We start from the raw sequence: 18,465 nt of genomic DNA, 5'->3' as shown, positions 1-18,465 counted from the left end.
GAGCATGGGGTGCGGTGCCAACACCTGGGGGCCCCACCCAGGTCCCAGGGAGAGGGCATGGTACCTGAGCTGAGCTGCTGGGGCTGGGGAGCAGGGAGCTTGGGGGGGGGCAGCAGGAGGACAGGAAGCTTTGGCGGCCGACCCTACACAGCTGCACCCTGAGAAGCCGCTTCCCACAGGCCACATTCGGTCAGCACAAGGAACCCCCGTGTGCAATCCCATCCCCCTTCAGGACCAGGAACCAAGACCAAAGTTAAGATGCCTTTTGGAACATTCTTTCCCTTGAATGAACCACTGCTGTGCCTGATTCCAGCCATGCTGACTACTGCCCCAGGGCTCTCAGGAGTGGGTTGTGGCAAAGAGGTGGACACAGGGGAGGGTGGACGGCAGGGGACGGGGGTGCTGGGGCTGTGGCATGGAGAACCTCAAGCTGCTCCGTCAGCCAGGGGCTGCTACCCTCACGTTCCCACTGTCATCTCCCTTGCCTCCCTCCAAGCCAGCCTCTGCTCTGGGCACTGGCCGGGACTAGCTGCCTCCCTGGGCTCCCAGGCCACCTCCCAAGTCACCCTCCCCGTGACCCTCGCTGGCCACCACAAGCACAGGCTTTGCCCCAAGTGGCCCGAGGCCACCCCCTCCTCAGGCAGAGCCATGGCTGAAGCTCTACCTGCCTCTGGCTGGTACATGCCAGGACTCAGCAGTGGCTCCTTTTATTTGTTTTGTTCTGTTTTAAAGAAAAGGTGGTTTTCTCGCTTTCTGATCCCTCTGGCTGGTGGACATGGGCCAACACGTGGGCATCCGCAGAGGGGCTGAGTGTTCCCACGCCCACTCTGGCAGTCGGCACTCTCCTGCTGCTGCTCCCAGGGAGCCTCTGGGGCCTTCACTGCTGGGCCAGGAGTCCACAGAAAGGATGGAAGAACCCAGGAAATTTCCACCAGCGGAGGGAGCAGCAGCCAGTGCTGAAGGGTCGGGGCGCCATCTAGTGGCGCTTGTGGGAGCCGCGTGGGGCCAGGACTGGGAAGTGGCCTTTGGGGGACAGACACACAGGCACCCCCTCCCTCCACTGCCAGCCCTGGGGGGAGGGGGCAGCACTAGGAACCTTGCAGACCAGTGAGCTGGAACCACAGCACACACACACTCATACATCACACACACGACGCACACTTACACGTATACACATGAACTCACACGCACACCCATGTGTACTCCTACACCTACACAAACACGTGTGCACATACACCCACATATTTTCATATACACGCACACACACAAACACATTTGCACACACTCTCACATTCATGTGCAAACACACGTGCACACGTGCACACAGCCCCAGCCTATGGACTGTATGGGGCGCCAGAGGCTCCTCACCTGCACTCAGCCTGCCACGGCCCCCAGGGAAGGGACACATACACCTCACCCCACAAGCCTCACCGCCAGGCCCTGCTCACAGATGTGGGGCCGGGGCAGAGGGCAGCCGTCTCCATGGGCCTGGACAGGGGTCTCCACAGAGCTGCAGCCTGGCCAGGTCATGGGGTGGGGGAAATGGGGTCACAGAGCCATCCCTGCGACCTCCTGGGCAGCACTGGGGTGACACTGCCTACCAGAACCTGCCTCCACTCATGTGCTCAGGACCACACGGGGGCTGAGATTCAGGCCTTTGTGCAATGGTCATCACCAACCCCGTCAATCTCTCCCCAAATTTTTCCTGGAAGGTAAATCTCTCCGAGCTAGAGGTTTTGATGATCAAGAGCCTCTGCACAGCCACAGACCACAGAGACAAGTGAAATGAAAGCAAGAAGCCGGTGGAATTCTCACAGGATCTCAGCAGACTGACGAGGTAACAATGTGGCACAACACAAAGGTCAGAGGGCCTGTGGCCAGCAGGGTAACGGCCCCAAAGACCCACGTCTTAATCACCAGAACTCGTAAGTCACCTCACAGTAAAGGGACTTAGCAGGTGGGATTAAGTGAAGGCCCCAAGGTGGGGGTGACCCTGGGTTCCGTGGAGGAGGGGCCGCAGGCTGGGAAGCCGGCGCCTCTGGAAGCGGAAAAAGGCCCCGGGGGGACCCGCCCTGCTCAGGCCTGTGTTTAGCCCCAGTGAGACCAGTCAGACTCCTGACCTCCAGAAACGTCAGAGAACATGTGTGTTGTGTTAAGCCTCTAGTCTGTGGTCACTGCTATGGCAGCCCCGGGAAACGCCTACGAAGCCCCTGCCCTGTTCGTCCCCAGTGCTTCTGCACCCCCCGCAAGGCAGGAGCCCACTGCCAGGTTACAGGGCTGGGGCTCCACTCCGTCCACCTCCGAGGGGAGGGAAGGGTGGTCACATAGCCACCACCTGCTCAGGGAGGCCTGGCTTCCCACCTGGGGCCTCCTTCTCAGAGTGCCGCACCCCCCTTCCCCCCCCCCCCCCCCCGCCCAACAAAGTGCTCTAGGATGTCCCAGAGACTTAGAGGGAGCAGGGGTGGCCTTCCCTCATGCCTGTGGGGGTCAGCTGTCCACTGGGACACCAAGGTAAACGGCACCTTAGCCAGGGTCTGCCTGGGTCCCCAGCTAGGTGGGGGCCTCCCTGCCCTCCCATCTCAACACACAAAGGCCCTGGGCTGAGCTCCCGAGTACCACAGTCTCCCGGGGCTCCTGCCTCCCCTGAGCTGCAATGATTACTGTAACAGAACTTTCTAAGACAGCTGGGAAGAGGCAAGGAGATGTAAAGGCCCAGCTCAGAAATCTCTGCTGGAAACAGAGCAAAGGCGGCCTGCACAGAAGGCAGCTCCTGGCTGTCCCAGCAGCAGAAACTGGTGTGCAGCGGGCGCTCAGCTCAGAGATTCCAGAACGCGGATCGCACCGGACGTTCAACCCCGCCTGCAGGGCCCATCCATTGCTCTCAGAGGGGCCTTCCGGGCACTCGCCCACTCCAGCCCTGCAAACCAGCAGGGGGCAGGCTGCTAACAGGGGAGGTTCAAGGGACGTTCAGGGCCCATGGCCCCAGGGACAGACCCCGCACAACACTCTGAGGGTGCCACCCCCACAGGTGAGAGCAGGAAGCTCTACACTCTGAGGGTGCCACCCCCACAGGTGAGAGCAGGAAGCTCGTTTCTGGAGATGTGCATCCCTCCATCAGCAACCGAGGCTGCCCCTGAGGCCAACAGGGGCGAGGCCAACAGATCTCAAGCAGCCAGCACCCCTCAGCTATTGCCTGCCTGGCCGTAGGCCCCACCATGTTCCCAAGGGGCCACCCAAAGGCACCCCCAGGCCTGCCTGGCCCCCTGATGAGCCTGTCCGCAGCCCCTCCCCATGGCCTGGCCACAGGCCAAACGCTCACCAGGACTTGGGCTCCCCGAAGTGCAGGTAATTGATGCTGTACAGGTCCATGTCCTCCGTGTGCCAGGCGAAGGTGGTCTTCCACATGCCGAAGTACAGATAGGGGGTGTTGACGCCCTCAATGATGGTGCCACACTCACGCTCCACCATGTCCAGGATGGTCCGCAGGCTCCCAATGTTCCACTGGGCCACATCCTGCAGGGCGGCGCAAGCACACGGTTGGCGGCCGGCCACCCCAGGGCCCTGGCCACCCCCAGGGGCAGGAGCACAGGAAGGCCAGGGGGCAGCCCCACAGAGGACCGAGGGCTAGTGGTCAGCCCCAAACCTGCTGGCCCCAGCCTCTGAAACCCACCCTGAGACACCGCCCCTCGCCCTGGGCCAGGCAGTCGGGCAGGACTTTCTCCGGATTCCACACTGAGCTGTGCATTAATCACAGGCAGTGAAGGCCATGCTGTGAAGGCTGAGGTTTGGTCATGAATAATTAACGTGCCTCAAAGTCAATGACACGGAAGGAGGAAGACAATCGTGGAGTGGAGCTAGCTCAGCAAAGGTGCCAAACAGCCCTTCTGGCACCTTCTGCCAGAGGAGACAGGGACAGCTTTTGGAACGAGGCAAACGAGGCCAGAACGCCTGCCCCCGCCCGACTCACCTATTCCTAATGCCACAAACAGGTCCCATCTTGTCATGAGAGCTCATAAAATACACACCAATCACTTTCTGGCCCCTGGAGAACCCTCCCAGCCTGCCGAGATGCTTAGTGAGCATCAGCAGTCTCTCCGTCCCAAGCCCACGCAGCCCCACCTCCCACTCGTACCCTCCATGTCACAGGTCCCTGAACCAGCGGTTGGTCCTGGCAAGGCGAGCCCTAGCAGAAGCCCAGACACAAGCACAAGTCACAAGCAACCAAGAAACACAAAAACAGATAAATTGGATTTCATCTAAGTCAAAACTTCTGTGCTTTAAAAAAACAGCATCAAGAAAGCGAAAGAGAATTCATGGCACCGGAGAAAATACACACGGTCATCTACCAAGTAAGAGACTTGTCTCCTCTCTGAAGATCTCTTGTAACCACAACAGGAGGGCAGCCCGGGTGGCTCAGGGGTTTAGCGCCGCCTTCAGCCCAGGGCCTGATCCTGGAGACCTGGGATCGAGTCCCGTGTCAGGCTCCCTGCATGGAGCCTGCTTCTCCCTCTGCTTGTGTCTCTGCCTCTTTCTTTCTCTGTCTCTCTCTGCCTCTCATGAATAAATAAAATCTTAACACACACACACAAACAAGAAAACAAATAACCCAATTAAAAAATGGGGAAAGAGTCTAAACGGATGTTTCTTCACAACAAGATGTACCCGGATCACAAGCACGTGAAAAGATAGATGCTCAACATCATTAACCAGCAGGAAACCTATCAAAACCCCAGTGCCACACCACTTCACACCTGCTACGACAACAGGCAGGGGCTAAAAGGCCACAGGTATCCATGAGGACGGGGAGGAAACCGGGCCCTGGGACACTCTCTGCTGGGGACGGGAAACAGGGCGACCTCCGTGGGAAAGCACAGGCAGGTCCTCAAGGTAAACGTTCATGGCCAAAAAGTGAAAACAATCCAAGTGAACGGATAATGCAATGTGCCCCCCCTGCGTGGGCACGTCACTGGGCGTGGGAGCAAGGGGCCAACATGCGCTGCACCAGGACAGATCTTGAGCCCACGATGCTCAAGGAGGGTACCAGACACAGGAGGCCCCACGGTGTGTGATTCCACATGTGTGACACATCCAGGATGGGCTTCTCCACAGACGGGAAGGGGGCTTGCGGGGGCCGCCAAGGGGACAGGGAATGACTGCTGATGCAGATGGGACTCCTTTTGGGGCTCATGGAATGTTCTGGAATTTCACTGAGTTGTGATGGCTGCACAACTCAGTGAAATTCAGTAGAAACCACTGAATTGTATGCTTTACGTGGGGCAAATGTGTGGTCCCAATAATGCTTTCTTTCAAAAAGGCACAGTAAGTCAGACAATGGACAAACAAGCCAACAAGCCCCACTAGTGCTAACTCTGTAGAACTCCATGGAAAAGAACGGCTCATCTGACAAACAGGCACGTGACTTCACACTCGTCTCAAACACAACACAAGAACTTTAGCTCTTCCAACCCGTCAGCTGTCAAGTTGGATTCGCTTCCTAGAAGTCATGATTCAGAGTCCAAGAAGCAGACGGGCCGTGGGCTGGCACGGGCCGGCCAGCACTGGCCCACGAGCACCAAGCTTCGTCCCAACTGTGGTCAGGAGCACAGAGGGCCCGGACTGGACACGGAGAGTGGGATGGGGATGGGGACAAGGCTCCCAGCCACTGAGCCCCACGGTCCCCACCTGAAGACAGGAGGACAGAATGTCACAAACATCAAGAGTAACACTCCCACAGTGCTCTTGGAGAGCAGGAGGGGGAGCACACACGGCGGCCTGCATGGGGAGGGGGCTCAAGGGGGGCTTGGGAAGCCAGGTCCCTCTTGCGGGGCCAGGAGGCCTCGAAGCTAGCAAAGAAATGGGGAGCAGAGGCAGCGCTGGCATCTGGAGGCTGCACATAGGACCAGCAGCCTTCCCCCAGGTGGATGGACCCAGACGGACCCCACAAAGCCCAAGGACACAGCCCCCCAATCCCCCATGCAGTGTGCGCCTTGAGTCTGGCACAAGGGCAAGCACCTTGTGCTGCCAAACGCTCCTATAACCATAAATGGGGTAACTACTCACAGTCCTGGAAAGTCTGAGGCCCAGTGATGGGTGAGCTGCACCCCAGCTGAGGTGTGTCAGGGGCAGCCTGAGAGATGGGGCTCCCCCTCCTGTTAAATGTGTGTGCCCACAGGGCCTCTGGGACCCTGTCCTCCTGCCCTTGCTACATGCAGGGGGTGCATGCAGCTCTGCTCTCAGGAGGAGGAGGCCTGGCCACTGCTCTGGGATCAAGGCCACGTGGATGAGCTCAGGGTCCCAGGGAGAAGCCGAACCTTCTTGTCCAGGATGCCCTTCCTGGAGGACAGCCACACACCTGCTGTACCCCTTAGCATGGATGGAGAAACTGAGGTCCAGTAAGGAGGCAGGGCCAGGAGTAAGCTTCATCTCTGACCTGCTGGGTTCTTGGGGGCGAGCTCCCTCTGAGCCTGATGCACCCCCCTCAGCGGAACAAACCTACCCACAGCAGGAGCCAGGACCCTCTAGCTGCAAGGCCAGCGGGCTGCAGAGCAGATGGGCTCCCCCAGCTGGGCGAACTGCTGAGACCCATGCAATAGTCATGCCTTTCCAACACCTTTCAGGAAACACAAGTCACTGCCTGTCCTAACGGGTGCAGGAGGCTCCTGACACTTCTGGGAGGTGGGGGGGTTACCACCCATCCAAGCCCAGCACTCAGGAGGCACCCCCAGCTGCTCTCACGAGGAGCAGGGCTGAGTGCATAGAGTATTCCAGCAAGAGATGACCTGCAGGGTGACGGTTCAGGGCAGGGAGCAGAGATGGCAGCTGAGGGGCTGCCCGGAGAGAGCCCAGAGCACAACATGCACAGGAGAGAGTCAGGCTGAAGAGCTCAGAAATCAACCCATCTTCATAGATCCATCCCAGGGTTACCGGGGGCCCCATATAGTAATTAACCGTCCCCTAAAAAGCATGGATCCCACTCAAACCTCCATCCGCTGAACAGCAGCACGTCTGTGGGGCCTCCAAGCTACGTCTCCACCAGTGTCTGGTCTACACCCCTGGACCAGCCAAGGCCAGCATGAGGCCTGAGGAGTGAGCAGGGGCCCCCTCCGTTGCCCCCAGTACCCCCAGGACCCTCCCAGCCCAGCAAAGGGGCTAGAGCTCAGGGCATCGGGGTTCCCCGAAGACAGAGTGATAGGAATTGGAGAGGAAAAGCACTAGACTGTGGATGAGGAGGCCCCTGGGAGAAGGGAGGAAATGCTCGGTGTCAGCGTCATATTCGAAGACCGCTCTGTGATGGGGCTTAGGTCACCTGCAGGCTACCTGAGCTCAGATCAGGGCGGGAGGGGCGGACAGTTTCGTAGGAAAGATTCTGTGAATCGGGGTGCCTGGGTGGCTCAGTTGATTAAGCGTCGGCCTTTGGCTCAGGTCATAAGATCGAGTCCGTGTGGGGAAGCTCTGCTCAGTGAGGAGCCTGCTTCTCCCTCTCCTCCCCACTCATGCTTGCTGTAGCTATCTCAGTCTCTCAAATAAAAATAAAATAATAAAATAAAACAAAACAAAACAAAACAAAATAGGATTCTGCAAATCAAAAACACACGCAGAGTCCTCCTTTCTTTACCCCGGGACTCGGCACGTGGTTGTACCAGAGCCCACGACACTGCACCATCCCTGTTCAAGATCAAGTCCTGGGGATCCCTGGGTGGCGCAGCGGTTTAGCACCTACCTTTGGCCCAGGGCGCGATCCTGGAGACCTGGGATCGAATCCCACATTGGACTCCCGGTGCATGGAGCCTGCTTCTCCCTCTGCCTATGTCTCTGCCTCTCTGTGTGTGTGTGTGTGTGTGTGACTATCATAAATAAATAAAAATTTAAAAAAAAAAAAAAAAGATCAAGTCCCCTTCGCAAACCTTTCCCTCCACCGTTTCCCAGGCAACGGCATCCCTCACTCCCCACAGAACCTCTTGGGGCGCCGGGTACTCACGTCATCGTACAGAGAGCCGCTGATGTCAGCCCCATAGATGGGAGACACGAAGGTGAGGTTCTTCCAATACTTGCGCTCCAGGTCATCAAAGTCCTGGTGCCGTGGGGTACAGTACCTGGCGATCGAACAGCACGGTGAACATGGCTGCTCTGTCCCCACCTTGGGGCACAGCCCAGAGAACACAGGAACACTGGGAGAGCGTTTACTTGGGACTGAGGAGGTGCGGGATGGGCAGGAGGCCCCCTGGAAGCACACCCACTTGTCCCATCTTGCCAGCCACCAGGGCCTGGGGCACCCAAGTCAGAACACACCCCAGGGACAGCAGGAGCAGGGGAGGGACGCAGGTTCCAAGGGTTCTCAGCAGGATGTCCCTCTGCTCTTCGAATCCATAGCACTCACTGGAGGCCGGGCAGGTGTCAGGGGCCGGGGCGGCAGAAGGCAGACACCCCGGCCTGGTGGGATGCTTATGCTTGAGTGCAAAGGGACGGCCAAAAAGGCAAAATTTTGGCAAGTGAGGGACGCGTGGGGTAACACGGAACAAGGAATGAACAGCAGAGGTGCGTGCCCAAGTAAGCCCGAGCGCGTGTGCCATGCGTGCTCACAAATGCACTGGAGTGCAAGGGAATGTGTGTGAGTGTGCCCATGTGTGCGGGGCACTGAACCGGGGGACGTCACCTGAGGACGCGTGTCAGGGAGCCCTTCCCCAAGGAGGTGCCATGGGGCCTGAGATGTCACGTGAGGCTGCCAGGAAGCACTCCAGGGATGGGAGACAAGGGTAAGTCCCCACTGTGTCCCAGGGCCAGGAGCCGCCGCCGAGGGCGCCGCTTTGGGGGCAGGAAGGCCCTCAAGGTGTGCTTCCACCCCAGAGACGGGCTTCGGGGGCCCCCCACCCCCGCCTCACTCCTAGCCACATACTTCTCGCTGTTGGCCAGGCGGCGGTACTCCCCGACCGTCATGGCCTTCTTCTGGATGTTGTACTGTGTGAAGAGGCCTGACTGGCCCGTCACCACCTGCTGGATCGGGGCTGGGATGACCACGTCGTCGATGTCATCGTACGTCTGCCTGGGCTTCCACTCCTTTGGGGGGATGATCTGCGAGATGAGAGGGGAGTCAGAGGCGCCCCCATATGGGACACGCCGCCCTCCCCCAGGAGACGGGCAGTAGCTTACTAGGACTGTGTCCGGGCCCCACACCGCAGAACACCAGGAGCCACCAGGGCACACTTTCTCAAACTCCCAGGTGACCCATGCGGGGCCACAGGCACTGCCCCCCATCGGGCCCTCTGAGCTCAGCGTGGGCTCAGAAAGCTGGGAGCGGTCCCCCCGGAACCCAGGGGCCAGCCCCCATGCACACGTGCATGATCACGAGGTGAGTAAACAGGTGGGCTGCACGGGGCTCCCCCTCTCTTGCTTGGGCAGGTACTCTGCTGCTGCACCCCCCACCGCAGAAGACAGTGCTGTGAGCCTGGTTCGAGACCACCTGGGCCAGGCTGGGGGCCGAGACACCCACCAGGGCCAAGCACAGCTCTGGGTGCTGGGGGCAGGGTGGGGGGTACCAGAAAACAGAGACCCGTGAGGGGCTGCCGCCGTGGGAGCGAGCAGCTGCCAAGACTCCGTAAGGGGCAAGGAAACAGCAGGCAGGGCACAAGGCCTAGGTGCAAAGACAGAAAAGGGCTGGTGCAGCACCAGAGGCAGGAGAGTAAGGATACTACAAAGCCGAGGGGACAAGACCTGAGAAGGCCACCTCTGGCGACCACTGCACCCCCCCCCTCGCCAGGAGAGCACCTGGAGGGCCTGCAGGCAGCAGGGGGGTGGGGGGGGGACTGGGTCTGTGCCCAGGTTACCAACTGGCCTCTGGCCCTCCCGCTTCCCCTCCTCTGCTGGGCATGGCCAGGGCCTCCCAGGTGCCAGGCTGGCTTCTATGACAGCCCTGGGGACCCCCACAGGCTGAGCTCTCCCAGGCCCCAGAAGGTGTCTGCAAACACCAGATCTCCCGCCAGGGCGCCCAGAGGCCACTCCACAGCTTTGGAAAGGGGAGCTAAACCAGCCTGTCTTCAGCATGTCATCCAAGACGGGGGAGGCCGAGACCTCACCCAGCTCAGGGCCAACGAGGGAAGACACCACCCCGATGCCCAAGTTTGTGGGCGGCTTCCAGAATGGCTGAAATTCATTTACCATCCCCAGGATTCCCCTCTACCCATCGGGGCAAGAATGTGTTTTGCTTGGCAACGAAAACAGTCTCTGGTTGTCAGTTACCAAACAGAAAGGTGCTGCCTCCACCAGCAGCACTCCTGGATTTACTGACAGAGATAGCAACGGCAACAGGAGGAAGTCAGGGCTCCCACCCGGGGTGATCCTGCCCCCAGAGAACACTGGGCGATGTCTGGAGACAGCTGTGGCTGTCACGACTGGGGGCTCCTGGCACCGAGTGGGTGGGGCCAGGGACGCTACGTGGGCCCCCTGGCGCCCAGGATGCCCCACGGGAACAGCCGCCTCACTGTCAGCAGTGCCCAGGCTGGGAACCCTGATTTCAGTTAAATGGGGACACGGCTGCTCAGTCAAGGCTCTTTCTGGGGCCATCCCCTCTCCCTGCTCTGCGGCCACAGCTGCAATAAGCAACATGGGGTCCCCACGGGTGCTACGAGGCCTGCTGACAATGGGGTGCTGGGGCCAGCCTGTCAGTCGGCGGTTTTCTCAGATTTCAAGTGAGAAATGTGAAGAGTCTGGTGACAAACTAACACACTCAAAACCCGAAATGCAAAAAAATATAAAGGAAAAGGGCCTGTGGTTCCAGCTTGGGAGCCGCTCTCACAGGGGAGAGGGTTGTGGGCCGAAGGGCTCTCTCACCACGTGGGCGGCACCTCCTCTTTACAGAGAAGCCCACCCTTCCTCCTGCGGGAAAAGGACTCTGGATCTGCCCCCACCTGTGTTCACCAGGGGAGCAGGTGAGCTCACCCACCCAGTCCCATCAGAGGAAGCCCGTCCAGAAACCGCGGCTGTGAAATGAACCAAACACATCACTCCCAAATTTTTGGCTCCCTCCTGAGAGCCTTCGGCTCCTCTGCTCGCCTATCCCATCCCTCGCGGGCCCTGCTGCACAAAGACCTCTGACAACCAAGGAAGGGAGCTTCCGGCACGCCCTAAGCAGGTTCTGAAAAAGGCACGGGATGGAGAGCCACTTCCAGTGGGTCTAGGACCCCAAACCCTTGGGAAAATCAGCGTGCTGTAGCCTGACACCCTGGAATCTCTGCGAGGCCAGGGTCCAAAGGGAGGCTCTTGGGTGAACAACCTCTAGCAGGTATCGCCGGAAGACAGGTGAGCATCCTGACTCCTCCACTCGGCACCTGCTGGGCATGGCATGGCCTTGGACTGGCCCTCCTTCGAAGCTCCCCGAGGGGAAGCCTCAGCCAAGGCTGAGAGGGAGAGAAAGGCCACACTCCCCGGGTGAAGGAGGCGGCGCCAGGCAGGTGGCTCCGGGTGGCTGAGCAGCTCCTGCCCCGACACCTCCCACCTTGGTTCCCAAAGCCATTTGCAGGCAGTGGGCCTGGTGGCTGGAGGAGGAGCCAGGGCACCACATGACAGTCCTCAGGGAAGCACCAAAGCACCCTGACCCCTCCCACGGGACCCAACGCCATGCCCTTCCTTGGCTCCCAACCACACCAGCGCTTCCCAAGCAGCCTGGGAAGGCTGGCGTGGGCCTGAGGGGGCGGGGGGCATGCACAGAGCAGCCAAGGAACAGGACAGGGGCTCCCCCACCTCCGGAGCCTCTTGTGTCTCCGGACCCTGGCCTTGGCTGGACCTGAATAGCCATCCACACCCAATTCCACTGGGCCCTACAGAGCTTTGGTGGGGGGTGAGGAATACAGCTCTGATGAAACTAGCCCTACCACCTCGCACTCGACACACAAAGAAGGGCGGTCAAGACCAGTGAGACCAGGGTGAGGGGCTGGCTCTGCAGAGCTGGCTCAAGCCAGCAGGACACCGTGTCCCTTCTCCAAACAGGCCGGCAGCCCTGAGAGGAGCAGGGGTGGCCAAGGCCTCATTCGGTGCTTCCCAAGCCCCGCCTGTCCCGTCGGAGCAGCAGGGAGGCTGCCCAGGGACCTAAGGTCCCAGCACGCGGGCCCTGCCAGGTGTGAGAAGGGACGAGTGTGCACGCGTGGTCGGCGGGACTCTGCAATCGCCAACATCTATGAGCCTGTGCGGAGCTGCAGGTGCGACTGAACCCGTGCCCGCCCCATGCTGCCCCTCCCTCCCCGCACACACAGGAGACCACCAGTCACAGAAAGCAGCAAACAAAATCCCACTTAAGAAGCTGAAAAGGAGGGCGTGTGAGTGGCTCAGCCAGTGAAGCATCTGTCTTCGGCCCAAGTCATGATCTCGGGGGCCTGGGATGGAGCCCCACATTGGGCTCCCCGCTCAGGGGGAGTCTCCATCTCCCTCTCCCTGCCTCACCGTGCTCATGCTCTCTCTCGCTCACTCTGTATCTCAAATAAATAAACAAAATATAAAAAATAAAACAAAATCTTTAGGAAAAAAAAAAAGCTGAAAAGGAGCACACAGAACAAAAGGCGGAGGAAAAACAGACCCAGGAAACTCCTGCCTCAGGAAGCGTCCAGCCCAGTTTCCTTTGATCCAAATAAATCAGCAAAAAATGACTCCACTGGTGTGAGAGCTCCGAGCAGGAACGCTGGGGCTCAACGGAGAAGCACAGAGGCCGAGGAGGAGACGAGCCGAGAGGAGAAGAGGCAGGCAGAGGCCTGGGGGACCGGCTCACGTGGACTCGGAGCCCGCGGCCACCACAGCACTGCGAACAGAAAGCTCCAGAACCAGCCAGGGCTGGGGGCCAGCCAGGAGAGTGGAGCCTCAGACAGTGAGACAGAAGGGCCGAGGGGGGATAAGAGCCGCGGGGCCTCAGGCCACCCCAGGCAGAGCCGAGCAGGACAGCACCTCGCGACACCTCCCAGCACCAGGGACACCCCGAACCAGAAACAGAAGGGCGGCAGCGTCCCAGGCAAAGCAGAAGCAGGCCAACGACATGAGACACGGCAGAGGAGGCCCCCCCTTCACCCTCCCAGAGCACCGGGGACCCCCCACAGCAGGGACCCTCAATGGGGCGGAACAGGCAAGAAACTGTCCCCCAACAATGGATGCAAGCTCGTTAGCCAGCCGGACAGAAAACTCAGAGGGTTTTTTTTGTTGTTTGTTTAAAGATTGTATTTATTTACTCATGAGAGAGGCAGAGACACAGGCAGAGGGAGAAGCAGGCTCCATGCAGGGAGCCCGACGTGAGACTCCATCCCAGGTCTCCAGGATCAGACCCTGGGCCGAAGGCAGATGCCCAACTGCTGAGCCACCCGGGCGTCCCCCAGCTGAAGGAGTTTAAAGGGAGAAGCAGGGACACCTGGGGGCTCAGAGGTTGAGCTTAGGGCGTGACCCCCGGGTCCTGGGATTGAGCCTCACTTCAGGCCCTCTGCTCAGTGGAAAGTCTGCTTCTCCCTGTGCCTCTCCCTCTGGATCTCCTGCCACTCGTGCAAGCGCACACACGTGCACACTCTCCCTGAAATAAATTAATAAAATCTTTAAAAATAAATAAAGGAAGCAGCAAAGCTAACAGGACGATGGGGGCTCTGGTTCCCGACTGTCCGCAGAGCAGGACTCTGTGTCCGTGCCAGCGCGTGTGCGTGAACAAAACCAGGAGGGAGCGGCGGGAAGCAGAGGCAGCAAGCGGCCTGCCCGCCGAGCGTCCTTAGGGTGAGTTCACAGGCATGACCACAGCCCGGGCAGGGACAGCCAGGGCCTCTGATGCTCCTAACAAAACCATCCACAACCAGGTAGGGGCAGGAAGGCAGGACACGCCCCTCCCCACCACCACCAGGCGGCAGCAAACTCAGCCCGGGGCCAAGTCCCGCCCGCAGCCTGCTTTTGTGCAGCCCTCGAGCCAAGAATGTGGGGTGTTGTGTTTTGTTTTGTTTTTTTTCATTTTCAAATATGGTTAGGGAAAAAACAACAAAAGAAGAATGTTTTGGGACCAGTGAGAGTCCCAGGAAACGCACAGTTCAGCGTGTGTACTGGCACGCGGCCATGCCCACTGGCTCAAGGGTGTCATGGGTGACAGAGCTGAGTGGTGGGACAGAGACTACCCCGTCCGCAAAGCCAAAAACCCTTACTATCCAGCTCTTGGTGGAAAAAGTTCAGCGACCCCTCGGTTTAAAGAACAGAGAACTGGGCAGCCCCAGTGGCCCAGCGGTTTAGCGCCGCCTTCAGCCCAGGGCGCGATCCTGGAGACCCGGGATGGAGTCCCACGTCGGGTTCCCCGTGGGGAGCCTCCTTCTCCCTCTGCCTGTGTCTCTGCCTCTCTCTGCATGTCTCTAGTGAATAAATAAATAAAATCTTTTAAAAAGTAAATTAAAAAAAAAAGAACAGAAAACCAGGCACCTTAGGTAGTAACAAGACGGGCACACAGGCAGCCCGAGAACTCAGGACAAGCAGGTAACGAGCCTTCCAAACAATCGGGCGACCAGGGCCCTCGCGCAGCTTCCCGTTTATAGTCAAAGCAACACGGGCTGTGCTTGTCTGTTTGCTGTCACCACACGCACACACGTCTGTGCACAGAAGTGACATGCCACGGAAGGAGACCCAGTTCACAGTGACCCGTCTCCCTGGAAGCCTTTCCCCGACCCCCAACACCCTCCCGCTGCCACGATGTCCTAGGCACCTGTGCCCCCAGGGCCTGGCCCCCGCCATCGGCTCATTCCTGCACACCAGGCCTACGACAGAGCGCGGCACACGGGAAGAACTCCGTAACGTGTGATGTCAATGACATCAGAGCAGCTCCGTGGACACAGTCGTGGGCCCGCCTTCAGACACTGCCACGCCAGGCCCGGGGTCCCGGGGCCCAAGGGGCCCGAGCCGGTGGAAAGCGGCGCTGGGCCCAGGGCATCACCCACCTTGGCCAGGCCCGCCCGGTGGGCTCCCTGGGACTCGATGTAGGCCACGTATTTGTTGAAGTCCTTAAATTCCTCCATGGTTGGGCGAAACGTCATGATTTTACAGCTCGGGTTCTGAGCCCCATGATCCTCAGACCCCATGGCTGCCGCGGAGAGGCTGTCACACCTGCGAGGGGAGGACAAGAGAGCGTGAGCGCATCAGTGTCGCCACCGTCCCGGACACGCTAAAAATACCCGGGGCTCGGGAAGACAAAAGCAGGGGGCCGCGCAGTGAAGCTGGGGCCGGAGAGGAGCCTGGGAGCAGACTCCATCTCTCCCCACTGGCACAAAAAACCGAAATGACTGCAACTAATTAAAAACAGAGGCGCCCTAGTTCTCCGAGCCAACGCAATACTGGAAGCCGGAGCACTAATTTCAAACCAGGGGCCCTGAGAAATAAAAGCTTTCCTTATCGGGGACTTTTTATCTAGGTTCGCCGGCATCAGCTTCTACCCGATGCGTCTACTTCGGAGCCGGATACCCACACCGACAGCAGCCCGTGGCCGCTTCCGAAGGTGAGTGAGGCTGCGTGCGAGGGCGTCTTGCACGGTGCGGTCCCCCGAGCAGCAGGGGAACCCTGCCCCGGGCCCTGGCCTGGCTGCTGCTGGCGGAGCCCAGACACAGCTGAACGCTGGAGCGGCCCCCTCCTGTTCCAGGAGTTAATAAGGGAACCCGGTGAGGCAGTCGGTGGCCCACCCCAAGCAAGGAGGGACTTGGGGACCGACTCCGGGGCAGTGTCCCTATGGTCAGATTAAATTCTCCAAAACTGAAGATGGCCAGACTCCTCCACAATTTGGAAAAGGTCAGAACCCAAGTGCATACAGACCTGACAACCTGGAAGACAAGCAGCCGTCAAGTAAGCTGGGCGAAGAGAAAGGGGCAGGCGGTCCACCGTCCTGGACGGGCTTCCGGTCCCCCACACGCCGCAGCCTCCCCGGAGGCACTCCCCCGGGCGGGCGCTAGAGGGCAGCAGGAGCCCAGGAATCGCGCTAAGGCCGGCACTGTCTGCCGGGCAGGTTCTGGGAGCCCCAGGTACCCCTGCCAGGCCCTGCCCTCAGCACCCCATCCCCGCCTGGGGTGGCAGGGCAGGAACCAGGGGGACAGCGCCAAGGCCATGCGCTGATGGCAGACTGCCCACCGGCGAGGGCCCCTACGGGTCCTGACACGGGGAGTCCTCACTGTCCTGGGCTGGGACCCCACCGTGGCCCTCTGGCCCATGTGCACAGCAGTCCCAAGGCTTCTCCTTGAGGGGTAGCCACAAAGCCGGAGTGTGCATGGCAGGCCACAAAGGCCCGTGACAGCGTGTGACAGCAGCTCCGGGTGGATCACAGAAAACCCGAAGGAAAACACAGCTTCATAAAGGGAAGAAGGTTGTCACGAACCTCCCTCCAAAGCAGCAGGCACCACAGGAGCCGGGCCACAGCCAAGGCTGCCCACCCGGAGGCTGCCCCAGCGGAGGCCGGACCAGCCCCTGGGAGTGACCACCACGCCATCTCAACCCAGCCCCCTGCAGCCAGGCCCCGGGACCCGCATCCCCGCCCAAGCCCCCAACCCACCTGCCCTCTCCCCTCCAGCCCAGATGCCACCACATGGGACTCACTTATTGGCTCTGTGGCTGGCAACAGGACACTGGGGGTCTGTCCTGGGGAGCTCATGGCCGGGGCAGGAGGATGGCCTTGACTCTGACTCTCCTGCAACGTTAGCGTGGACTGAGCTGGGCTGTCAGTTGTGGAGGGAGCCACCAAAGGGCAGGGTGGTGGGGAGACTTCCCCAGGCAGGGACCTCAGATGAGACATGAGATACCAGCTCCAACTTGAGGAGGACAAGCCGCAGTTGGGGCTCATAGGCCTTCCTCCGCTCTCAGCCTACAGGCCAACCTACACTCCTGCTAGCCCCCCACACCCCACCACCCCCACCAGCCTCCCACCGCCCTGCTCCCACCCCCCGCCCAGAATTTTCCATACACACCACACAGTGTAGTGAGCCCTGGGGGGATGGATCCCACTGACCACCGATCCTTTGTGGATGAGCAACCCCGTCTGTGGCTGGACATGATCACCCTGGGGGCGGCCTCTGGTCCTAAGCCCGGGAGTTAACAAGGGGACCCGGTGAGGCAGTGGGTGGCCCACCCCAAGCAGGGAGGGGCGGCCCCTGGTCCTAAGCCCTCAGCCTGCCGTGGACAGTGCCCAGGCTGGGTAGCCATGGGCACATCAGCACTCAACAGTCCCCAGCCCTGTTGGATGTGACTGATGCGGTAACTTGTCCACTCAATGTGGTAATAAGCTCGTTGTGCGTAGCTCGCTCAGGCTACGGGGGAGATCGTGTGCCCAGGCCACACGCAGGTATGTGGCAGGGCCTGGTCCCCCGCCCAGCAGCTTCCATCCTTGACTTGGCTGGTCCCAGCCGGCTGGCTGCTTCTCCTCCCAGGCTAGCTCACGGTAGCCTATGGGGGAGGGTGCACGGGCTCCTCGGAGCGCCTCAAGACAGGCTGCGTTGCTCCGAGGGGGGGCCGCCTCTGGCCTGTCCGCCACCCAGGAACAATGGTGAGAGGTGGCATTATGTGGTACGCCCGCCAGCTCCCCAGGACCAGCTTGTCCCAGGCAGAGCTGGGACAGCCCAGGGTCCTGCCCACACGAGCTCCCTCACACATCAAAACTCACGATGCGGAGATGAGCTTTCCATCTAGGAGGTGGAAAAAGCAGATGATAAGACAGCAGGTGGGTTTTTTGCACACGCGCAGCCGGCCAGACACGCTTTTTCTACTCCAACCACCAGCATCATCTAGATTCAGCTCGGCGGCAGATTATGTATGATTTTTCCTGTCTTATTTGTGCCTTTTGAAATGAAGGTTTTGAGTAGGTAAATATAAAGAAGAAAATTAAAATGGTTTATAATCCCAACACTCCATACCCTTGACACGTCTTTTGAAGGATGGCAAATAAAAATCATACGTGTACATACTTAAGAAATGAAAAAGGAATCTCACCGAACAGCAGCCCTGGGCCAACCTCCCAGTTTACTGGCAACACGGTGGGGGCAGAGGACCAAGCAAGAGCCCCCCCTCCCCCGCCAAGGGAATGTACAGGGCAGCCCAGAAAGACCAGGGTGCTCTTCACAGGTCTGTGCTGTGCCAAAAAGCGGGCACACTCACAATGTAATAATACAAAGATAAACATCCCAGTTAAAAAGTGGGCAAAGGACTAAACAGACATTTCTCCAAAGGAAATACACAGACGGCCAATAAGCACATGGAACGATGAGCCATCAGGGACACGCAAACCAGAGCCATGATGAGAGACGCTTCACCCCACCAGGACGGCCGTAATCAAAGACAGCGACCAGTGTTGGTGAGGATGTGGAGAAATTAGAACCCTGACACCCTGGGGGGAGATGGGGGGATGGAAAGTGAGGCGGCTGCTGAGGGAAAGAGTCTGGGGGTTCCTTAAAAAGTTACACATACTGGGCAGCCCGGGTGGCTCAGTGGTTTGGCGCCTGCCTTCAG

At 59.6% G+C, this 18,465-nt stretch overlaps 1 protein-coding gene across 1 annotated transcript in view; it reads right to left on the bottom strand.

Annotated features, from left to right (window-relative positions):
• KDM4B (lysine demethylase 4B) overlaps window positions 1–18,465 on the bottom strand; it is a 138,005-nt gene that overhangs the window by 73,469 nt on the left and 46,071 nt on the right. The window contains 4 exon segments of the mRNA XM_041761091.1: window positions 3,320–3,513; window positions 7,979–8,093; window positions 8,894–9,069; window positions 14,925–15,090. Of these exon segments, the coding sequence (XP_041617025.1) occupies window positions 3,320–3,513; window positions 7,979–8,093; window positions 8,894–9,069; window positions 14,925–15,065 (626 nt within the window). The 5' untranslated portion in view covers window positions 15,066–15,090.

The sequence above is a fragment of the Vulpes lagopus genome, chromosome 7 (genome assembly GCF_018345385.1).
Source record: "Vulpes lagopus strain Blue_001 chromosome 7, ASM1834538v1, whole genome shotgun sequence".
Taxonomy (NCBI): domain Eukaryota; kingdom Metazoa; phylum Chordata; class Mammalia; order Carnivora; family Canidae; genus Vulpes; species Vulpes lagopus.
This window is presented reverse-complemented; position numbering and strand designations above follow the sequence as displayed.